The sequence below is a fragment of the Ostrinia furnacalis genome, unplaced genomic scaffold (assembly GCF_004193835.3).
Source record: "Ostrinia furnacalis isolate ACB-3 unplaced genomic scaffold, ASM419383v2 OfSCF1232, whole genome shotgun sequence".
NCBI lineage: Eukaryota > Metazoa > Arthropoda > Insecta > Lepidoptera > Crambidae > Ostrinia > Ostrinia furnacalis.
Genome location: NW_021131471.1, coordinates 130623 through 151020, shown reverse-complemented (window position 1 = coordinate 151020; position 20398 = coordinate 130623). Strand labels below are relative to the sequence as shown.

Below are 20398 nucleotides of genomic sequence, written 5' to 3'. Positions count from 1 at the left end.
ACTATAGTGGCAATGTCTTTAAAAGTATTAGGTCTGTATGCAAGTCTCAGTCTCCGTGTTTTTTATTTGCAGCCGGCAAACTTCAGCAATGTTTTTGTGTTCTCTGAATTGCAGCTGCGCAAGGCCAGTGCAAATAGTAACAATGCAGACGTGAAGAAAAAAATATAAATTATTTTATACCTACAAAAGGGTTGTCCAATAATGTAGAGACTCTGTCACTCAAAAATTACACACATACGTACATCATATTTTAGTCATTAGTATATGGGCTTGAAATCATGAGACTAAAACGTCATTTTACTAAATAGGTATCAGGCAAGAGAATAGCGTTCTGTTCAATTCACAATAAATTATCGTCATGTGGTTAAAAATATCTATAAGAATAGAAGACGTCCAGTTTTTCCCGTAAATGAAATGTTTCTGGGAAGTTTTTCCCGGAACTTTTTTTCAAATAATTGTTCTCTTCCTTAGAACTTTTCCAGGATTTCAACGAACAGGTATTTGTATGAAACATAAATTGTTGAATTAGCTCAGCTGTTCTATTTTTTTTTGCGCTAAGCAACAACACATTTAGCGATTGTAACCACCCGTTGAGTTATAAAATAAAAAAGTATTTGATAGTAAGATGTTAAATTGTTAGAACCCTGTAAAATGCCACAGATGACGTGGTTTAGTGAAAAATCTTACTTTTTAATATCGAAAATTACAAATTATTGTAACAATACAAACAATGTCATTAATACCATAGGTATCGAGGGAACCCAAAAACAATCAATACTTAATCCGTGATGAAAAAATAAAAAATAATGTTAATCACAAACAAATGAGCAACACAACATTAATAAATAATACTTGGACATTATTAGTTGCAAACAACAGTGTTTTAACAAGTGTGTACCTTGTGTTAAGTATAAAAGGAGTGTCTCTGCTTCACGTAGGTGTGTTGGGCTGCCAGTTACAATGTTGAAGTCACCTTTTGTTTTATTTGTTGCAAGTGCTGTGCTGTTTTATAGCACATTTGCAGGTAAGAATGAGTTTTGAGTTACTTTAAGCTACGCTCGTGTGGTATACCATAGTTACATACCTACCAAGTTCTAGTAAATATTTAATTTTGCAAGGAAAACGTTACTCATTTTAACGCCAATAGCGTGATTACGTTGCGTAATTCGAAGGACGAAGCGTAATTTAATTGCAATAAAAATACCTTCAGTTTTTCCCCCAGTCCTATCCAGGTGATATTCGTCTTAAATGACGTCAACTGGTGGATAAAGGCCTTCCCTGAGGATTTCCACCGGTCCTGCGCTACTGGCATCAAGGTGCTTATAATTCATTGATTAGAATTTCATATCCTTTCATGTTCAATTTTCGTATATTCCAGGTTCAATTGAGACTTACGAGGAATCAAATTCTTCGTCTGCCTCATCATCTGGTAGTTCTTCTTATTCATCAACAGAAACCAAAGGTAATTGTTTAGCTATTGACCTCTCTATAACGCGGCAAATATTATTATTTGTAGCTTTGAGCACATTAACTTCAGAATGCACCTCACATTATTACCTAATTCGAGTAGATTTAATTTCAGTCATGATGATCAAGTTATCGACATACACCAAATTTTATTCGAGAGAAAAATGTACCTCCGCACCTCCCCGCGTTCGCACTATCCGTACCAGAGCGTCGATGTGACGTCACGGCTGCTATGTGCGCGCTTAACTTGACATGGTGTAACTAGGCTTCTTAAGCCAAAATTTCTTGGAATTATTCGTTAAAGGACTCAGATTAAGTGGATGTCAATATGCCTATTATTTTCGCCGCACTCTAACCATTTGTCAGTTCATTTTTTGACCCAATTTCAGATGGCAAAACCAGCTCCAATTCAAATAGCTCTGCGTACGCTGACGCCAGCGCCAACAGCTCCTACAAATCAGGCACCAAAGGTTAGTTCATGCATACCATCAACCATATTTGCACGCAAAAAGCGTTCAATTTATGGAGTAGCCATAAAAAATGCATGTTTTAAAAGTATACCTAGACATACCCTAAACAATATTTTTCTGTTCCATCCAGTTAAATGCTGTAAGAACGAGAGATATGTGAAGTGTCCTACCATACTCTGCGTGCCTAACACTTGCGACCAGCTCGGGAAACCTATCTCATGTCCCCGCATAGATCCCAATCGCTGTCCCGATAAACCTGCCTGCGTCTGCATAGAGGGCTACGTCAGGGACTGCAATGGAGTCTGCATCCCTAAAATGCAATGCCGTGAGTAGAAAATACCAAATCAGTGATGTACTTCAATACATACTGATATACCTACATAGTTCTTGCAACTCACGACGGCGAGTGAGCTTTACATGTGTGGTGGCTCGCTACTGTTTGTTTTTTCAAAAGTTTTGATAGACTATCGTTATGTGCATGTACACGTACACACACACGTAAAGCTCACTCGCCTTCGTTAGTTGCAAGAACTATATCTATTTTTTAAAACAAGGCAGATATTTGACCACAATAAAACTTGATGTTAGTGAGATGCAGTCTAGGATGGTAATTACCCAGTAAATGCATATCTATTTACTGTAACGATAAGAGAGAGACTGGCCAGCTATTGACAGTAGATTACGTCTTTAAAAATATCTATTTCTATCCCCAGTCTACGCATTTTTTTTATGCGTAACAAGGCAGTTATTTGACCACAATCGCACCTGATGTTAAGTGGGATGCAGTCTAGGATGGTACATATCTGCCCTGTAAGTGCCTATTCACTATCGCCTTGAAAATGCCCGGATTGTCGAATGATTTAAGATTCCAATAAAAAAAATGTAACGAATTACAAAACAAAACTGTATCCCAAAGATTCCAACTAAACAAGAACTAATTCCTATTAAAGGACGTCCCACATTTTATCAACCCGGAAAGGAACCGTAACTCGAGGCGGTCAATATTATTTGTATGAAACTCACACTGCAACGCACACTTATCCGCACCTCGCCTCGCGATTGACAGCGTGCAAAAAGCGATCGCGAAAGGCGATACGATGTTGATCCCTTTCCAAGTTGACGAGTTTAATTCTCTGTACATATATTTTTTTAGGTATCTTGTTCTGTGGCAATCATGAGAATTTGAGTCTATGAGTACTTGATTAACACCTGTTAGGAAAGTTAGGGATTAAATCAATGTGTCAAAAATATTTTTCGCAACGCAGCATCCTGTGGTGGGGACCCTAACGCTGAAGCAGGCTGTGGTTTTCTCTGTGGTCCAAAATGTAGCGGGAACCGACCTGTCCCAGAGGACTGCCCCTGTTTACTCAATGGATGTGTCTGCAAACCTGGATTCCTTTACGACGACAAGCAAGGGAAATGTGTGAAAGAAGGACAATGCTGTAAGTGATAAATACGTATTACGTTAAACGTTATTTGCCTGTATTCATCCCTAATCATACTCGTACATAGTTCCTAATCGAAAAAATATACTGTGGGACTTTATTTAGCTTAATAGCTTCAATACCTTATCCATCAACTAGGCACTGTAAAAAGTCTCCCGAGCTCATCATAGCTCAGCTTTAGGGATGGTAGCCTGGCTGCCGCAGCCAAAAATTTTGAACAGCCAGTTCAGCCACAACTGGCCATTTTACTTACTTTAAATTTTGCAAGTGAGCTTATAGCTCATACATTCGCCTTGTCGTGCGGCCCAGCTGCGGGCAGCCAGTGGCTGCGTGCATATTAACGCATTTTCATTAACTTCCGCAGCCATAAGCTCTTAGCTACTTATTGGGCGGGAGATCTAACTCTTCAAATGAAAACACCAAAATATATTATCAATCTGGATTTTATCTGACTGCTCTTATATCTTAAGAAATCCCAGGTGGAAGATCCCACTGCACTGTCGCTCTTTGCTCTGAATAAATTAATTGTACAATTACCTGCATACCACAGGACGATTGTCCCGGTAGGTAACTCTTACGTCCGTATTCACAAACGATGCTTGCTTAAGTGAAGCAGCAAATTGAACGCACAGCGTTGACTAGAACTCTGTGATTGGTTCGTGTGTCATCCTGTGCGTCCACGCGCACTGTGAGACCTCATAGTAACGTTGTGAATACGGGCGTTAATCTAGTCGCGTGCTGTTACTTAAGGTGATTGGACACTCTTTTGTTTTAGTCTGGTCAAACACTAAGACCTAGTTTTTTGATTCATAGTTAAAATAACTAATTGTTAAATTGTAAAATCTCTCTTCTAGCTGCTCTCTGCTCTATTAACCCTTTTCTCTCTTCCAGCTGCTCTCTGCCCGAATCCGAACGAGATATACGACTCATGCCCCTTGGCCTGTCCACCGAGACAGTGTGGTATTGACGACCGGGCTGTGCTATGCGCTGCAGGACAACCGTGCCTGCCGCCTGGCTGCCGCTGTCAGGACGGTTTCGTTAGGAACGACAAGGGCGTCTGCGTGACTAGAGAAGAATGTCGTAAGTATAAAAATGATAATCGTTTATGAATCTCTTCTTTAGTATCTGGTGGAACATTCCACTGTCGCTCGTTGCTCCAAACAACAGATTCATACCATCATTTTGTTTTCTTCACTCACTTTCCTACACATTTTCCAGCGCCTTGTCAACAGAACGAGGTGTACACTACATGCGCTAACGGTGGATGCGGCAAATGGAACTGCACTCAGTACTACGAGCCGGACCTTTGCATAGACCCGCTTGAATGCATACCAGGCTGCGTGTGCCAGGACAAATATTTGCGTGGACCAGATGGTACCTGCATACCACAGGACGATTGTCCCGGTAGGTAACTCTTACGTCCGTATTCACAAACGATGCTTGCTTAAGTGAAGCAGCAAATTGAACGCACAGCGTTGACTAGAACTCTGTGATTGGTTCGTGTGTCATCCTGTGCGTCCACGCGCACTGTGAGACCTCATAGTAACGTTTTTGAATACGGGCGTTAATCTAGTCGCGTGCTGTTACTTAAGGTGATTGGACACTCTTTTGTTTTAGTCTGGTCAAACACTAAGGCCTAGTTTTTTTATTCATAGTTAAAATAACTAATTGTTAAATTGTAAAATCTCTCTTCTAGCTGCTCTCTGCTCTATTAACCCTTTTCTCTCTTCCAGCTGCTCTCTGCCCGAATCCGAACGAGATATACGACTCATGCCCCTTGGCCTGTCCACCGAGACAGTGTGGTATTGACGACCGGGCTGTACTGTGCGCTGCAGGACAACCGTGCTTGCCGCCTGGCTGCCGCTGCAAGGACGGTTTTGTCAGGAACGACAAGGGCGTCTGCGTGACTAGGGAAGAATGTCGTAAGTATAAAAATGATAATCGTTTCTGAATCTCTTCTTTAGTATACAGAGTGGAAACGATAAGTGATCTCACTGAATAATTTCTAAACTATACAAGATTTTGAAAAACTGGTAACTGATCCTGAAAGTGCTTCACAAGCTCTTTCAAACGGTACCAATAATAGGTTACAGAATAAACAGGAACTATCCGAAAATTCAATGTTTCCAGCTTCCATATCGATATCTTGTATAGTTTAGAAATAATCGAGTGAGATCACTTATCGTTTCCACCCTGTATGGTAGAACATCCAAACAACAAATTCATACCATCATTTTGTTTTCTTCATTAACTTTCCTACATATTTTCCAGCGCCTTGTCAACAGAACGAGGTGTACACTACATGCGCTAACGGTGGATGCGGTAAATGGAACTGCACTCAGTACTACGAGCCGGACCTTTGCATAGACCCGCTTGAATGCATACCAGGCTGCGTGTGCCGGGAAAAATATTTGCGTGGACCAGATGGTACCTGCATACCACAGGACGATTGTCCCGGTAGGTAACTCTTACGTCCGTATTCACAAACGATGCTTGCTTAAGTGAAGCAGCAAATTGAACGCACAGCGTTGACTAGAACTCTGTGATTGGTTCGTGTGTCATCCTGTGCGTCCACGCGCACTGTGAGACCTCATAGTAACGTTTGTGAATACGGGCGTTAATCTAGTCGCGTGCTGTTACTTAAGGTGATTGGACACTCTTTTGTTTTAGTCTGGTCAAACACTAAGGCCTAGTTTTTTTATTCATAGTTAAAAAAATAACCAATTGTTAAATTGTAAAATCTCTCTTCTAGCTGCTCTCTGCTCTATTAACCCTTTTCTCTCTTCCAGCTGCTCTCTGCCCGAATTCGAACGAAATATACGACTCATGCCCCTTAGCCTGTCCACCGAGACAGTGCGGTATCGACGACCGGGCTGTGCTATGCGCTGCAGGACAACCGTGCCTGCCGCCTGGCTGCCGCTGTCAGGACGGTTTCGTTAGGAACGACAAGGGCGTCTGCGTGACTAGGGAAGAATGTCGTAAGTATAAAAATGATAAGCGTTTAGGAATAAGGCTCCTTTAGGCTGAGTTGCACCAACTTGTTTTACTCGTAACTTCAACAATAACCGGTGCTTTTGTATGGAGTTTGACAAATTTTTGACGTAAGTTAAGTAAGATTGTGCAACTCAGCCTTAGTTTGTACAAACGGCGGCATATCAAGATAAATCTGTGGCATATTATTCCGTTGTAGTAGGGACAATTTTAAAACTAAAATGTGTTGTCTGATATTATGTTGTCTGTAGGAATAACGATGGTACATCAAGCTTAAACACCAAACACATTTAAGTATGATTCAAAAATGTATATTCTGATGCTATACCTAACTATTTGGTGAACAGATAGCAGGTTCTCATAAATTCCAACTAAAACATACAAATTAAACTTGTTTTTTTTTTCAAATATTACGTGTTTTCAAGCCGTATCTAATATTTTGACGTCATAATATTTTCTGACGCAATATGACTTTATTCAAGTAGGATTCTGTATAAAAACATTTATAATATTAATAAGCTCATTATTTCTAAAGGCGCTTCTTTTCCCACGAGTCCAACAGACCAAATGAAAATTTAATTTAATAATACTGTGTCTTCTCTTAATTTTTCTAATGCCAGCTAAGACAGATGTAGATTTCATTAACAAAGCTTTATCTTAAGATTTTATTTCATATCTACTGACATTTCGTTTCACTGCGGATTAAAAATAAAATTATTAATAAATCAATCGAAATAATAAGAATACAGTAGTAATTATGTTTAATAACTGTTTGCTCAATTGTTTTACAACTAAATTAATTAGCGTAAAATTGCTAATGCTTCCGACCACTTGTTCTTCGACTGCTTACGCACATGATGCTGAACAAAATTGTAACTATAAAAATAAAAATCTGTTTGTATACTGTTAGCAGGTGTAAGTAAAAGGTATACAATTACTATACATAATATACAGCTTGATTTTGTAATGATGAGTATCCGAATTCTTTTGATAATAATTTTCTATAGAACAATTTAACAATACTACTTTATTTTAATAATTTTAGTCGTGGTATTTTTCGCAAAAAAATATATTGAAAATCTAATTCGCGAGTGCCCATATCTTAAATTTCAAAGGTTAAGGCTTATACGCACACCATTATGTCTATTATGATTTGCAGTTACTGTGTACGTATTTTTCAATGAACGAAGTAAATTATTCACGTGTGCCAATTTTGCCAATTTTATCCGCTGATAAAAATAATTAAAGATGAAACAAAAATGTTTTCTTTGCGTAAATCGATTAAATTACTGATTCTGTCGCTCCTAATTTAAGTCGCTTGACACTAAATCAAGATGTGCCTTCAGGTTTTAAATTTTTGACGTTTGTTGAAACAGTTGCTGTCTCAACTAGTCATATACCCATATAAATAGACCGGATAAATTCACTGATTCTGTTTAATTCATCACTAGTCGCGTAAAGGAAAACACACGTAGTTTTATTTGTGTCTAAAGATGGCTGTTCAATTTAAATTTCTAGTCTTTTTAGCATGCGCTGGTGTATTACGATCCTGTGCACAAGGCGTAGAAGATTGTAAGTTTTTGCCATTGCTGTTTCATAAAATCGGTAGTTGAGATCCTTAAAATTGTTAAAATTGAGTTTTTTTATTTTATTAGACTGTAATTATTGAGGATCGTCGTGATGTGGTGCATAACAGTGTAGTCCACAAACTTTAACTGAAAGGAATTAAAATATTATAGTTTTTTTATATAACAAGAATCCAAGTTCTTCTTCGATCAGGCCAGAAAAATATTATTATTTCAAATTAAACTGAACTTTAACTGAAGCGACAATAGCCCACTGCCCATTGGGCAGTGCCCAATGGTGTCAGTATCGAACTGGCTGAATCGAGATTCGAAAAACGCGGGTTTGATTCCCACCACTCGCTGAACTATTGTGGTGAGCCCATTCGTAGCACAAGCCTATTTAGCTTACCACGAGGGGTTAATGGGTCAATTTCTAATGTACAAACAAATTACCTACTAATTTTCATCAAAATGGCTTTTTGACTGTCCCTTTAAAGTACTCCCTTTACATAACAGTTCGAAAGGTATTATTATTATTTTTTCTTAAAATGTTATTATTGCAATTTAAGCAACTTACTCGTTTGTTCGTCACGTTCATCGCCTTTTCCTGTTATTCAACTTCTTGAAATGTCATTTTCTCTGTATTGTTCCACAAAGAAACATGTTTCAGATAAACAACTCTATTGCATATCGGGCACGTTAATGTTGTCTGCAATTTCACGATCGAATTAAATTATAGTATTTTTCTTATCACATTGTATTCACACTTTATTATTATACGTTTTTCATAGTAGGTACACTCACACAATGTAGGTGTTTTGGTATTCCCCGTAACGTTTTCCGCGGGGCTATGAAGCGCGATTGTTTTTTTAATGAAGCAATATTTTTCATTAGAATAAGGTAATAACCTAGGCCCTGAGCTTAGTACGTCATAGAAAAATCTATGACTGTTTCTATCTGCTGATGCAACGGATTCTTTTCGAGAAGTGGAACTTACATTTAATTTTATTAGGTACGTTGATATCAAGACATTGTGCAGAACTTAGCGTGTTCAAATTGTCTCGTATGATAGCCAAAATTGCACTTATTTGATACTAGCTGACCCGGCGAACTTTGTTCCGCCTTAATGGCAATAAATAAGCAGACTTTTTTTTTTAATTTCGAACGGGATAAAAAGTATCCTATGTCCTTCTCCTGGCTCTAAACTACCTCCCTGACAATTTTCAGCTAAATCGGTTCAGCCGTTCTTGAGTTATAAGTGGAGTAACTAACACGACTTTCTTTTATATAGATACTAGCTGACCCGGCGAACTTTGTTCCGCCTTAATGGCAATAAATAAGCAGACTTTTTTTTATTTCGAACGGGATAAAAAGTATCCTATGTCCTTCTCCTGGCTCTAAACTACCTCCCTGACAATTTTCAGCTAAATCGGTTCAGCCGTTCTTGAGTTATAAGTGGAGTAACTAACACGACTTTCTTTTATATATATAGATAAGTTGTTTGTTGCAAAATCGGCTTTATTACAAAGGTGTCTGAGTTTCTTCCGCCACTTCTTCTCAGCACCAGCCCATTATGTTGTCCCGAAGTGGTGGTAGGGCAAGCTGTGTATATTTGGGACGTGTATAAGGGCTATATTTCACAGGGACATCATGGCGGCGCAACCAGTCGCCGGCTACCAACAAAATGTATACCGCTCTATAGAGAGTTACTCACCTGGTGTCCGTTTGGTTACGCAAAGCTGCATACATTTTGTTGGTAGCGGCGACTGGTTGCGCCGCCATGGTGTCCCGGTGAAATATAGCCCTAAGTGCCCTGCAAAGGGCCTATGTACTGAATAAAATATTTGAACATCTATAAGCTTAAAATAAGTGTCATTACAAAATAAATCGAAATGCCACAATTTAAGCATAGTATCCAATGCATTCCATTACTATATTATTTTTATTACATTTCAGCGCCAGAGCCAGGCACCTACACGTGTGATGATTCCGTCGAACAACTGCTTTCTGATGGAAATAATGCATTTACTGGAATATTCATGCATGTATGTATTATTCTGTCATTTATGCCTGATTGCAATTTGATCAGATTTGATTTGATTTGATTTGATTTGATGATCAATTTCTACTTAAATTAATAATTATAATATTTTAAACAAACTCGTCTAAAATTTACACAGCCTATTCTATCGCAGTAGTGGCTAAACAAAAAAAAAGTACCTAGCTTAATAAAACTTGAAACAAATGACGAACCACAATTTTAACAAAAACAAAACAGTGACTTCTGTCATAATTTATCATTTAACGCAACCAATTTTACTGCTTTTCAAAATAATTGTATAAATAATTATAGTATTATTCAGTTGCAACATTAAATGCACATGGACAGTTTAATCACTATAATTTTACAACTTCGTGACTGCACTTTTCAAGGTTGTTTATACAATAACTAATTGACTAACTTCCACTCACACTGTTTACAGGAATCCATGCAGACATACCCCAACCAAAGCTGTATTATGTCAGCATTCTCTGTATTCGTTCCATTAGGAGAGTTCATGATGTACAGCGGTGGTAATACACGCAACCAGTTAAAGAAAATCCTCAATCTTCGAAGTGATGATGATGTAAGTAACAATCTTTAGTACCGTCTTCTCTCTCAAAATTATTAGGTCCTTCCTCGTGACCTGCATCTCATCTGATGGACTGATGATCAGGCTGAATGAAGGAAGAAGCGAGCTTCATCCGGGTCCAATGACAGTATAACTTTCCCCCGGGACAAACTTGACCTTCATTAGTTGGGTTTTGATGGCGGTCAAGCTGTAGTGTAGATCCTGGCTACACAGGAGTTGCAGTGGTGGGAACGAGAGGTGGAAATAGTCCCGTTCATCCGGTATAGTGGCTGTACTTTCTATCTTCCAACACTACAATGTTGATAGTTGCTTAATGTAGACCAAAATTAAATTAACTGTTTAGCTGTTATAGCTTGAGGTAATGGATGAACAAAGTTGCAACCAAACCTGGTGAAGTAAATCCAGACAGCTCGAGAAGGCCCGATGTTCGCATATTAGTTTCTTAGACACCTTTTAAGGCATCCACGAGAAGAGTGAGGTAGTAGAAATGCTATAATACTGATTATATTTTCTAGGTAAGATGCGTTTTCCCCCGACTGACGAAAAGACTCCAAGCAGAACAGAACGTCATTTTGAATATGGCAAGCAGGACCTTTCCATCCGACGTATATCCACTTTCCGATGGTTTTGTGGAGGAGACGCGCGAAATATTCGGCGCTGGTGTTGAACCCCTCAATTTTAACCAACCGCAAGCTGCGGCAGATCGGATCAATGCATGGGTACAGTGAACTTGTATTTTTATTTTGAAATGGTCATTATAACGTAGAATCTCATACCTTGTTAGTATGGAGTACATGCAATTTTTTTTTAAGAATATAATCTCCTTAACCCCTCGCGATAAGCTAAATATTATTATATGCTCGTAATACCATAGAATAACAATAAGTACTACGTACAGAAGTTTTACTTCGCGAAGGTATTTAAAAAAATGTATGCTCAATGTCATTAACAATATGGTGTAATTAAGCCTGTCTCAAGAGTCAAGCACCATTTTGTTGACAAACGTCAGTGATCGGCACTGCGCCGAAGCTATAGGGCTGACTTCGGTAAAATGATGTGACGTGAGGTGCCAAACTGCGGAAAATGGCGGAAGAAATACATGATTTAGCATGAATTATCATGAATAATATTAACTACTTATTTACCTCTCAGTGTCTTGAGGCAACTTAAAAAAGTACAGTCTGTGTTTTTATTATTATTTAGGCAGTCAAATACTGCACAGTATTTAGTACACCATTTTCTTTATTTTCTTCCATCATACACAAGAATACGCGTGCGTGAGTCAATGTTCGCTCGTATGTGAGGCCTTGTCGAATAGTATCCTGTAGGTGGGCCATCGTGCGTGTTTTGTTTTCGATGTAAACTCGCGGAGAATACGAATAAGGCTGGGTTACACCATCTTATATTAACCGTAACATTAATAATAACCGGTGCTTTTTGCATAAAGTTTGTCAGATTTTTGACGTTTTTCCAAGTTAAAGTAAGATGGTGCAACTCAGCCTTAGATTTACTATAATAGTTGAGCGGTGGCGGGGATCGAACCTGCGTTCCTCGGATCACGAGTCGGCCGGTCCGACACCTTCACCGTTCGGCTATCGTCGCTATTTCTACATACATTTTAAGCGACGTCTATACAATTTGTTTTTATTATTTTCGTTTCTCATAATTATTATTATAAGAATTATGAATATGAGGTGATATCAGCAATATTTATGGACACTAGCGGATTAACTGAATTATATTTTCAACAGGACTAGGTGTACATTTTTATACTTGTCATTTATTTCAGGTGGCAAATGAAACTAATGATCGTATCAAAGACATCGCCACACCGAGCATGTTCAACGGAGATACTCGTTTAGTTATAGCTAACGCCATATACTTCTTGGTAAATATAAAAAGGTTTAAACATATTCACTACTTATTTTTAAACATTATACTTATACTTTACTAATATTTATGATTACAGGGTAACTGGGTCGACCAATTTAACCCAAACAACACCAAAGACCGTGACTTCCATGTGAACAACCAGAAAACTGTCAAAATCCCAACTATGTACCAAGAGTCGTCCTTTAGTTATGGAGAAAATGATACTCTGGATTGTAAAGTAAGTTCCGGCGAAGTTCATACCGCCATTATTTTTCTTTTTCCATTTTTGGCGGCACACTGTAGCAGACGCGAGCGAAGGAAATCGGCAAGACCTCTCTCGCTCCAGCGAGATCAAACGCGAAGCTCAAGGCCGAACGCGACGGAGAAAATGTTGTGGACGCTCTCTGCCCCATCTAGGGGGCAGAAGACCTTATTTAAGTCAAGTTATTTTATACCCACAGTTTATTAGATGCACTAAAAACATTACCCTTTTTTTAGGTAGTCGGGAAAAATTAGGTTTTATGTTGAACTAGAGTAACCACCTACCTCCATGTCAGATTTCATCAAGATCTGTCCAGACGTTCTTGAGTTAAAAATAGTGAAACTAACCTGACTTTGTTTTATTTACATAGATTTTATTAACGTCTTTTGTTTTAGATGTTACAAATGGACTACAAGGGTGGCAACTTCTCATTTTTGATATATCTACCAAACGATGTAGAAGGCTTACCGGCTCTGATTGAAAAGCTTAAACAACCCGGTGTATTTTCTGATTCGTACCAAGCAATGTTTTATGCTAAGGTCCAAGTACATTTGCCAAAAATCAAAACCGAATCCGAATTTGATCTAGCTGACATATTGAAATCGGTAAGTAACAACTTTGTAAATCAATTTAGGGGCCGTTGGGGCAGAAAAGTTATCGAGTGGCGACCATGGGTCGGAAGACGTAGCCTGGGCAAGCCCCCTACAAGGTAGACCGACGATCTGGTGAAGGTCGCGGGAAGAGCCTAGATGCGGGCAGCGCATGACCGATCGTTACGAGTATGGATAATTGGATATCCTTGACCTTTATCCAGCTGTCGACGTCATTTGGCTGAAACAAACGAACGAACGAAATTAATTAAATAATTTTAATTTTAATTCGCGTGTCTCACTTAAATTATGTTTACAGGCAGGTGTAACAGATCTTTTTGATGCCAGCAAATCAAACCTGACTGGTATTTTGAAAGTAGATGATCCTTTATTCGTTTCGGCGGCCAAACAAAAAGCGTTTTGTCTTGTGGATGAAACTGGAACAGAAGCTGCTGCAGCTAACAGTAAGTTACAGTTTGTCTTTTTGATTGTAAATAATTCATGCCCGTGCCAGACATCCGTACATTGTCGACATTCCACCAGCTCGCACTAAGCGTTTCGATAACTCTTTTATAATGCGAACAGCTAGGGACTGGATTTCGTTGCCTATTGCTGTCTTTCCTGAACACTATAATTCGGCGAGAGTGAATAAGCTCTTAGAGGGCAGACATGTATTGTACCATCCTAGACAGCATCTCGTTTAACATCAGGTACGATTGCGGTCAAAATACCTGCCTTGTTCTGTGCATAACATACTCCGACGGATTAGCAAGCTGAAGTGGCAATGGGCAGGGCACTTAATACACAGAACTGACGGCCAATGGGGCAGCAAGGTTCGGGAGTGGAGGCCAGGTATCGGAAAGTGCACCTACAAGGTGGATTGACGACCTTATAAAGGTAGCAGGAAGGCAATACCAACCGGTCATTATGGAAATCATTGGGGAAGGCCTATGTTCAGCAGTGGACGTCCGGACAGTACATTCGGACCGCGTTCCCACGCTGCGACAACCCACAAGGTGGACAAATGATCTTACAAAGGTAGCAAGAAGCCGCTGAATGCAGGCCGAGTCTAACTGGCCAATCGGGGAACTGTTGGGGAGGCCTATATTCAGAATTTGAGTCCTGTGCGTCTTGAAATGTGTTTTTCCAACATATTTAAACTAAAACCCCAATATGTGTTGTATACTGTGAATGTCTTAAATGTGTATTGCTGATGGTGTACCTTTATCAATAAATAAATAAATAAATAAATAAATTTCAGTCTATAGATACTGACTTGTTGTCAGAAATTTTGGCTACGTGACCTCTATTTTAAGACGGTTGTATCCAAAGAATCATTCTTCTTTGTCAATCTAAAATATTATCGATATAATAGAATAGAATACTTTTTATTTGACAGAAAGGTATACAAGCAAGCAAGAGTATACATACAGAGTAATAATCGTTTTTGTTGCTTTAGTCTCAATCGAGGCTTAGATAAGAGTCCATTTACATACTTACTAGTAGTTTTACAGGATAACTTCATCATTCAATTTATTTCAGTATTTGTTGTGGGCGTAACATCAGTTATGGAACCACCGAAAGTATACTCCTTCGACGCTAAACAGCCGTTCGCATTCTACGTCTTATATGAACAGCGTATCCCAATATTCAGTGGAATATTCTATGGCGATTCAGCCCCATGAGGTGATTTTGAAACCCACGCAATTAGACACGTAGTATGCATTCATTGGAAACAACACAGTACCGGTTACTTTCAATTTAAGTCAAATCAAATCATCAATAATAATTCATAAGTGTTATATTCGCACATCTAGCAGAGTTACGAATTATTTTATTTTCCAATGAATTGCAATTTATTTTAAAGTATTGGGTTTACGTAGCATTTCGTTTTTGTGCCGTCCATAATAAAATTATCTGTCATATTTGTGGGTTGTTCTGCCTTTAACCACATAACTGTAATTAATACCATTTTAGTTAGAAATTGAAATAAAAGCTCGCCATTTATGTCTTAAAACTCATTTATTTTCATTGTGAATGTCCTTACTTTTCTGTCATCAGTCAGACCATAATGCTTGAAAGAATTGGTAGCATTTCTAATTAACATTCAAAACAGTCTTCAAAAAAATAAAACAACTTTCAACAACACAAATGGGTGTCAGTGGGATCACTAAAATCATAATGGGATTTTACAAATCTTTCGTAAAATGAATATTTTTACCAAGGTAAACGATAAAACTCTATTTTTATCACATTCAATCGATATACCGAATAACTTTTTAACACTCAAATATTTTTCAGTATTTGGTATACGCGCTACAGCAGTCTTGAGACCACCGAAAATATACAAATTTGATGCTAATCAACCATTTGCCTTCTACATTCTATATGACAAGCGAATCCCAATATTCAGTGGGACATTCTATGGCGATTCGACATACTAAGGTTATATGAAATTCCCAAAAAAAGTCACCTAACTAAAGTATTACATCGTTAAGATAATTTATGTTTTGTTTTACCAAAATTTTTAATATTTTACTCTATCAACCTCATTTGGCCTTCATTTATACTGTGGTTTCATTATACCTTCCTATTATTATAGCAAAATATATTTGTATCATTGGTTAAATTCTGCACAAGTGTCAAATGTGTTTACAGTCAACCCATGATTATTTATTGACTAGCTGTGCCCCGCGGTGTTACCCGCGATAAAACGTAGCCTAGTTAATCCAGGGTGTCAGCTAACTCCATACCAAATTTTATTAAAATCATTCCAGTCTTTTAGACATGAAGAAGTAACAAACATACACACACACCAGTTCACACCACTCACAAACTTTCGCCTTTATAAACTAGTGTGATAGTCTGATACCAAAGTGCTTTTTTTACCTAAGCAGTTTTATGCACGAAAGATTCATAATTTTGTTACATGAAGTTACGTCGACGCATTTCTGTGATGTAACTATAGTTAGTTACCTGAAGCGACGGAGTGTATTTACCTAGTTATTTATAACAAACTGTTTACATAATAATGTTCTTACAGGATTTGTTATTTCCAAGTGTATTATTTACTTACGTGATTTTTTCAGTATTTGTGCCTCATGCTATACCCACAGCTGTGAGACCTCCCAAAACATACACCTTTAATGCGAATCGGCCTTTTGGGTTCTATGTTATGTATAAACATTATCCAATATTCAGTGGGACATTTTACGGCGAAACGAACAAATGAGGTGATTCATGAAATTAAAAACAAATACGATCATCACCTTTGATTTTCACTATTAATTAATATTGTGGTTTTATTCTACAATCATAGAGTCATAAAGGATGGAGAAGCTATTGTAAGGAAAATTCTTGCACCATTTTGAACAATTTTTTGTCAAAATCGTTTCATTTTACGTTATGTAGTCCCTAATGTCAAGTGTACGGACAATACTGTAGCATCTTACAAAGTAGTTTTTTTGTCTCTCTTTATTTGGGACAGCAAACGATTACATTGTGGGCTTATATTGATAGATAGATATAAAATGTATAGTATGAGATATATCTAAGTAATTAACACCCGTATTCACAAACGATGCTTGCTTAAGTGAAGCAGAAAATCGAACGCACAGCGTTGAATAAAGCTTTGTGATTGGTTCGTGTGTGACCATGTGCGTCCACGCGCACTGTGAGACCTCATAGTAATGTTTGTGAATACGGCCGTAAGTATGTTTTGTCAAACTTTCAGTACTTGTTGCACCTGGATCCGGCCTTCCTAGTTCGCCTCAGACATTTGATGCTAATCATCCCTTTGCTTATTACATCATGTATGGGAAGCTCCTAATATTTAGTGGGACATTTATTAATGTTCCTTAAGGTGAATCAACCGCATCTTCGACATCTATGTATAATTATTGTGGTGTTTGTTGAATATGTTTAACTTTAACACTATGGTGGACAGTAAGTACAAGTACAAGTTAAGAATTACTTCCCCAATACGACACTACTTATTCACATACATTGCTTGGGAGTAGTGTCTATGAAAACGAGTAAAAACTATGACGTCTAATGCGTTCTGTTGTATCATCCTTTACCACCTGAACGCCCGTGGACGTTACTGTCCATCATGTGTTAATTAATTATTATTATTGAATGTTGATTGACAGTGAATAATGTATGTGTATGAAAAAGAAAATTGATAACTCGTTTACAAAACTTTTCTTTTAAAAAGAAACCCACCAAAAATCGTGCGGCTCGCACTGCGAAAAAGTATCAGATCTCACGTAGAGCCAAGTTTCTAACTAGCTACACCTTAGTAAAAATATGGCATGGCGGTTTTCACAACAATTTTCAATAACAAAACCGTAAATTATAAAATTTAGCCCAAAGCAGAAGACATGCCAACCCTCATCAGGTCATTTGTCTCCACTGCAGGAGTACGACCCTCTCTTATTTACCAGAGGCAAATGGAGGACTTGGCCTACACTCCCCACGCTGGCCAGACGGGTTGGGGAGGCAAGCTACCACACCACTTAATTTTTTTTTTGGACACGTTAATAGTTCTTACCTACATTTCCACCTTTTCAGTCTTTGTGGGAGCTACGACCACCTCGGTTGGAGGGCCTATTCCAAAAGTATACGTCTTTGACGCGAAACATCCATTCGCTTTCTATGTCATGTACGAAAGAAGGATTCCTATATTCAGTGGATACTTTGTAAACGCTCCTGAAAGTTCATAAGGTGATTTCAAAATTTTGCTAATGTCTTAACAATAATAACATGCTAAGATTTCAAAAGTTTATTAAACAACATTTTATTAGGACATGCATGCACTATTTTATTTAAGAAATAGATTAAAATGTTATTCGCACAGCAACTTATTTGGTATCACAACACATAATTTTGATCTTGTTACAAACTGTATGCACAAATCCACCTCTCACGTAAATTATTACTGGCACCGCAAAATGCATGCTAATGCACCTTGACTTCATAAATTATCATGACTGTATTCAAAACTTATTTGTTAAGATCTAACAAATGACAGTTACTTTGAATGTTTTGCATGTTAAAAAAAACAATAATGAACGCAGAAATAGCCATTTGATTTATAAAATTAAGAAAATAATGGATCCATGACGAAAACATTTTTTTACGTTAAAACCCATTTCGAAAGTTATTTTTGTATAATAAAACCACAGTATAATGAATAACAATTATTAGCTTTCAGCTTTCACTGAATAACTCCTATGACAGTGTCAAAACTATCATAATAAATTAGCTCTATTTTTTAACCTAAATATTGACATACTTTTACACAGTCTGTCTATCACAACCACAACTAAACTAAAATTTAAACGCCTTAACAGAATAATAACTTCACTTGTGATTAACTAATAGTAAAAGGATTTTCCACTAACAATTAACATTTTATTTCTTTAGTTTTACACCTAACATCAAATGAACTTATAGCCACTAATTGTTACTTATTATTAGGGACCATTTTACTAATAAATTGGAATGATCGCTTGTTACTAATTGAATTAATATTAAAGTTTTTACTTTGCGACCTGACTCATTATTTTTTAATATTTTCAGAATTTCCATGGAAACGAAGAGGAAAGATATCAACCGAGTGTTTTTTTATTTATGAAATACAATCATTTATTAAAAATAAGTTACTTTTATTTCATAGATTCGTATCAACCCACTCCATCTATATAAATGCTACGTTAGTTTATTTCAGCGCTACACAATTACCTTTTTGCCATGACCTCTACAATAATTACCTTTTTAAAAAAAAATAAAACCGACTTCAAATGCGTGAACACAAAAAAAAACTAAAAATTAAAAATATTGCGTATAAAAAAGTTCATCCCCAATTTTCCACCCTTGGGGGTGAAATATTTTCTTCAAATTCGCATGAAACCACCCTTTTGATAATACCTATTCAACAAAAAAATAATCGTTCAAATTGATTTATAATCGGCGGAGATATTGCGTATAAAAAAGTTCATCCCCAATTTTCCACCCTTGGGGGTTGTTTTTTCTATTATTAAATTTAAATGGGACCACCCTTGAGGTATTACCTATACGCCGAAAAAAGATTTGTTCAAATCGGTTCATAATTGGCGGAGTTATCGCGTAACAAACATAGAAAAAAAAAACATACGGGTCGAATTGAGAACCTCCTCCTTTTTTGAAGTCGGTTGAAAATGTGTAATTTTCAGTAAAATAAAACAAAATATTGGTATAAAGCACTTCGTCTTATTGCATATTATGCTAAACAATATTCATATTCATATTATATTTACCTACTTACTTGCACACTAAAGGTAGGTACTTATAGGTCATAAGTAGGTATAATACAGTGCTTAAAACTTAGTAACCTAATTGAGGTATTGCAATTTTTGGAGGGCTTTCGAGATCAGAATATGTTTACATTCAAAACATGAATGATCAATGATTTAGTTTGGTCACATAAACGCCTGTAATAATAACTGAGACCATAATAATGAGACCATAATAGCTATAAAGCTATGTATACAGGGTGGAATTTTGTAATGCCACCTGAAGGGAAAGTACTCTTAATACTGTAGATAGAAAATTTTACTCAAAGAAAACATACCTTTATTTTTGAAAAGAAATAGAACTGCATTTAAAGATTTCCAAAAATTTGCTTGCTACATCCGGAAACGAACCAACTAAATTAAGTTAAAAATTACACCCTGTATTTTTATTGCATCGATCGTTAGGGTTAAGTATAAGGATGAAATCTCTCAAATAAACTTTATAAATCATATGAAAGGAAAACCATGAAATCTTAAATTATTGTAATTATTTACTGAAAATAGCATGGTATATTGGTGGTAAATTTTCGAAAATCTTTGAATGCAGTTCTCTTTCTTTTCAAAAATAAAGGAATGTTTTCTTTGAGTAAAATTTTCTATCTACAGTACTAAGGGTACTTTCCCTCCAGGTGGCATTACAAAATTCCACCCTGTATATCTATGTATATGAATTAGAGCCCATTATGAGATGATAAGACAGATCTCCTCAGAGACTGGTTTCCAATTAACAGGTATTAGTCAACTCCCAGAGCGCAAAGTATCGACAGG

The 20398-nt window shown here is 37.2% G+C and overlaps 1 protein-coding gene across 7 annotated transcripts; it reads left to right on the top strand.

Annotated features, from left to right (window-relative positions):
* Positions 1–929: 929 nt before the first annotated feature.
* On the top strand, positions 930–18957 carry LOC114351966 (alpha-1-antitrypsin-like protein CM55-ST). 7 transcript variants are annotated; one of them, XM_028303340.1, is made up of 19 exons: positions 930–1024; positions 1379–1462; positions 1857–1937; positions 2068–2262; positions 3203–3379; positions 4274–4462; positions 4601–4786; positions 5116–5304; positions 5654–5839; positions 6172–6360; positions 9895–9983; positions 10422–10565; positions 11087–11290; positions 12361–12459; positions 12541–12681; positions 13101–13310; positions 13615–13759; positions 15597–15740; positions 18879–18957. In XM_028303340.1, the coding sequence occupies exons 1-18, from the start codon at positions 961–963 to the stop codon at positions 15737–15739; spliced, it is 2715 nt and encodes a 904-aa protein (XP_028159141.1). In that variant the 5' UTR covers positions 930–960; the 3' UTR covers position 15740; positions 18879–18957. The 7 variants fall into 7 exon arrangements, with proteins under 7 accessions (XP_028159141.1, XP_028159138.1, XP_028159139.1 ...); XM_028303337.1 differs by lacking the exon at positions 15597–15740 and adding an exon at positions 17868–18020 and having other exon boundaries at positions 18879–18927; XM_028303338.1 differs by lacking the exon at positions 15597–15740 and adding an exon at positions 14838–14981 and having other exon boundaries at positions 18879–18927.
* The last annotated feature ends 1441 nt before the right edge of the window (positions 18958–20398 follow it).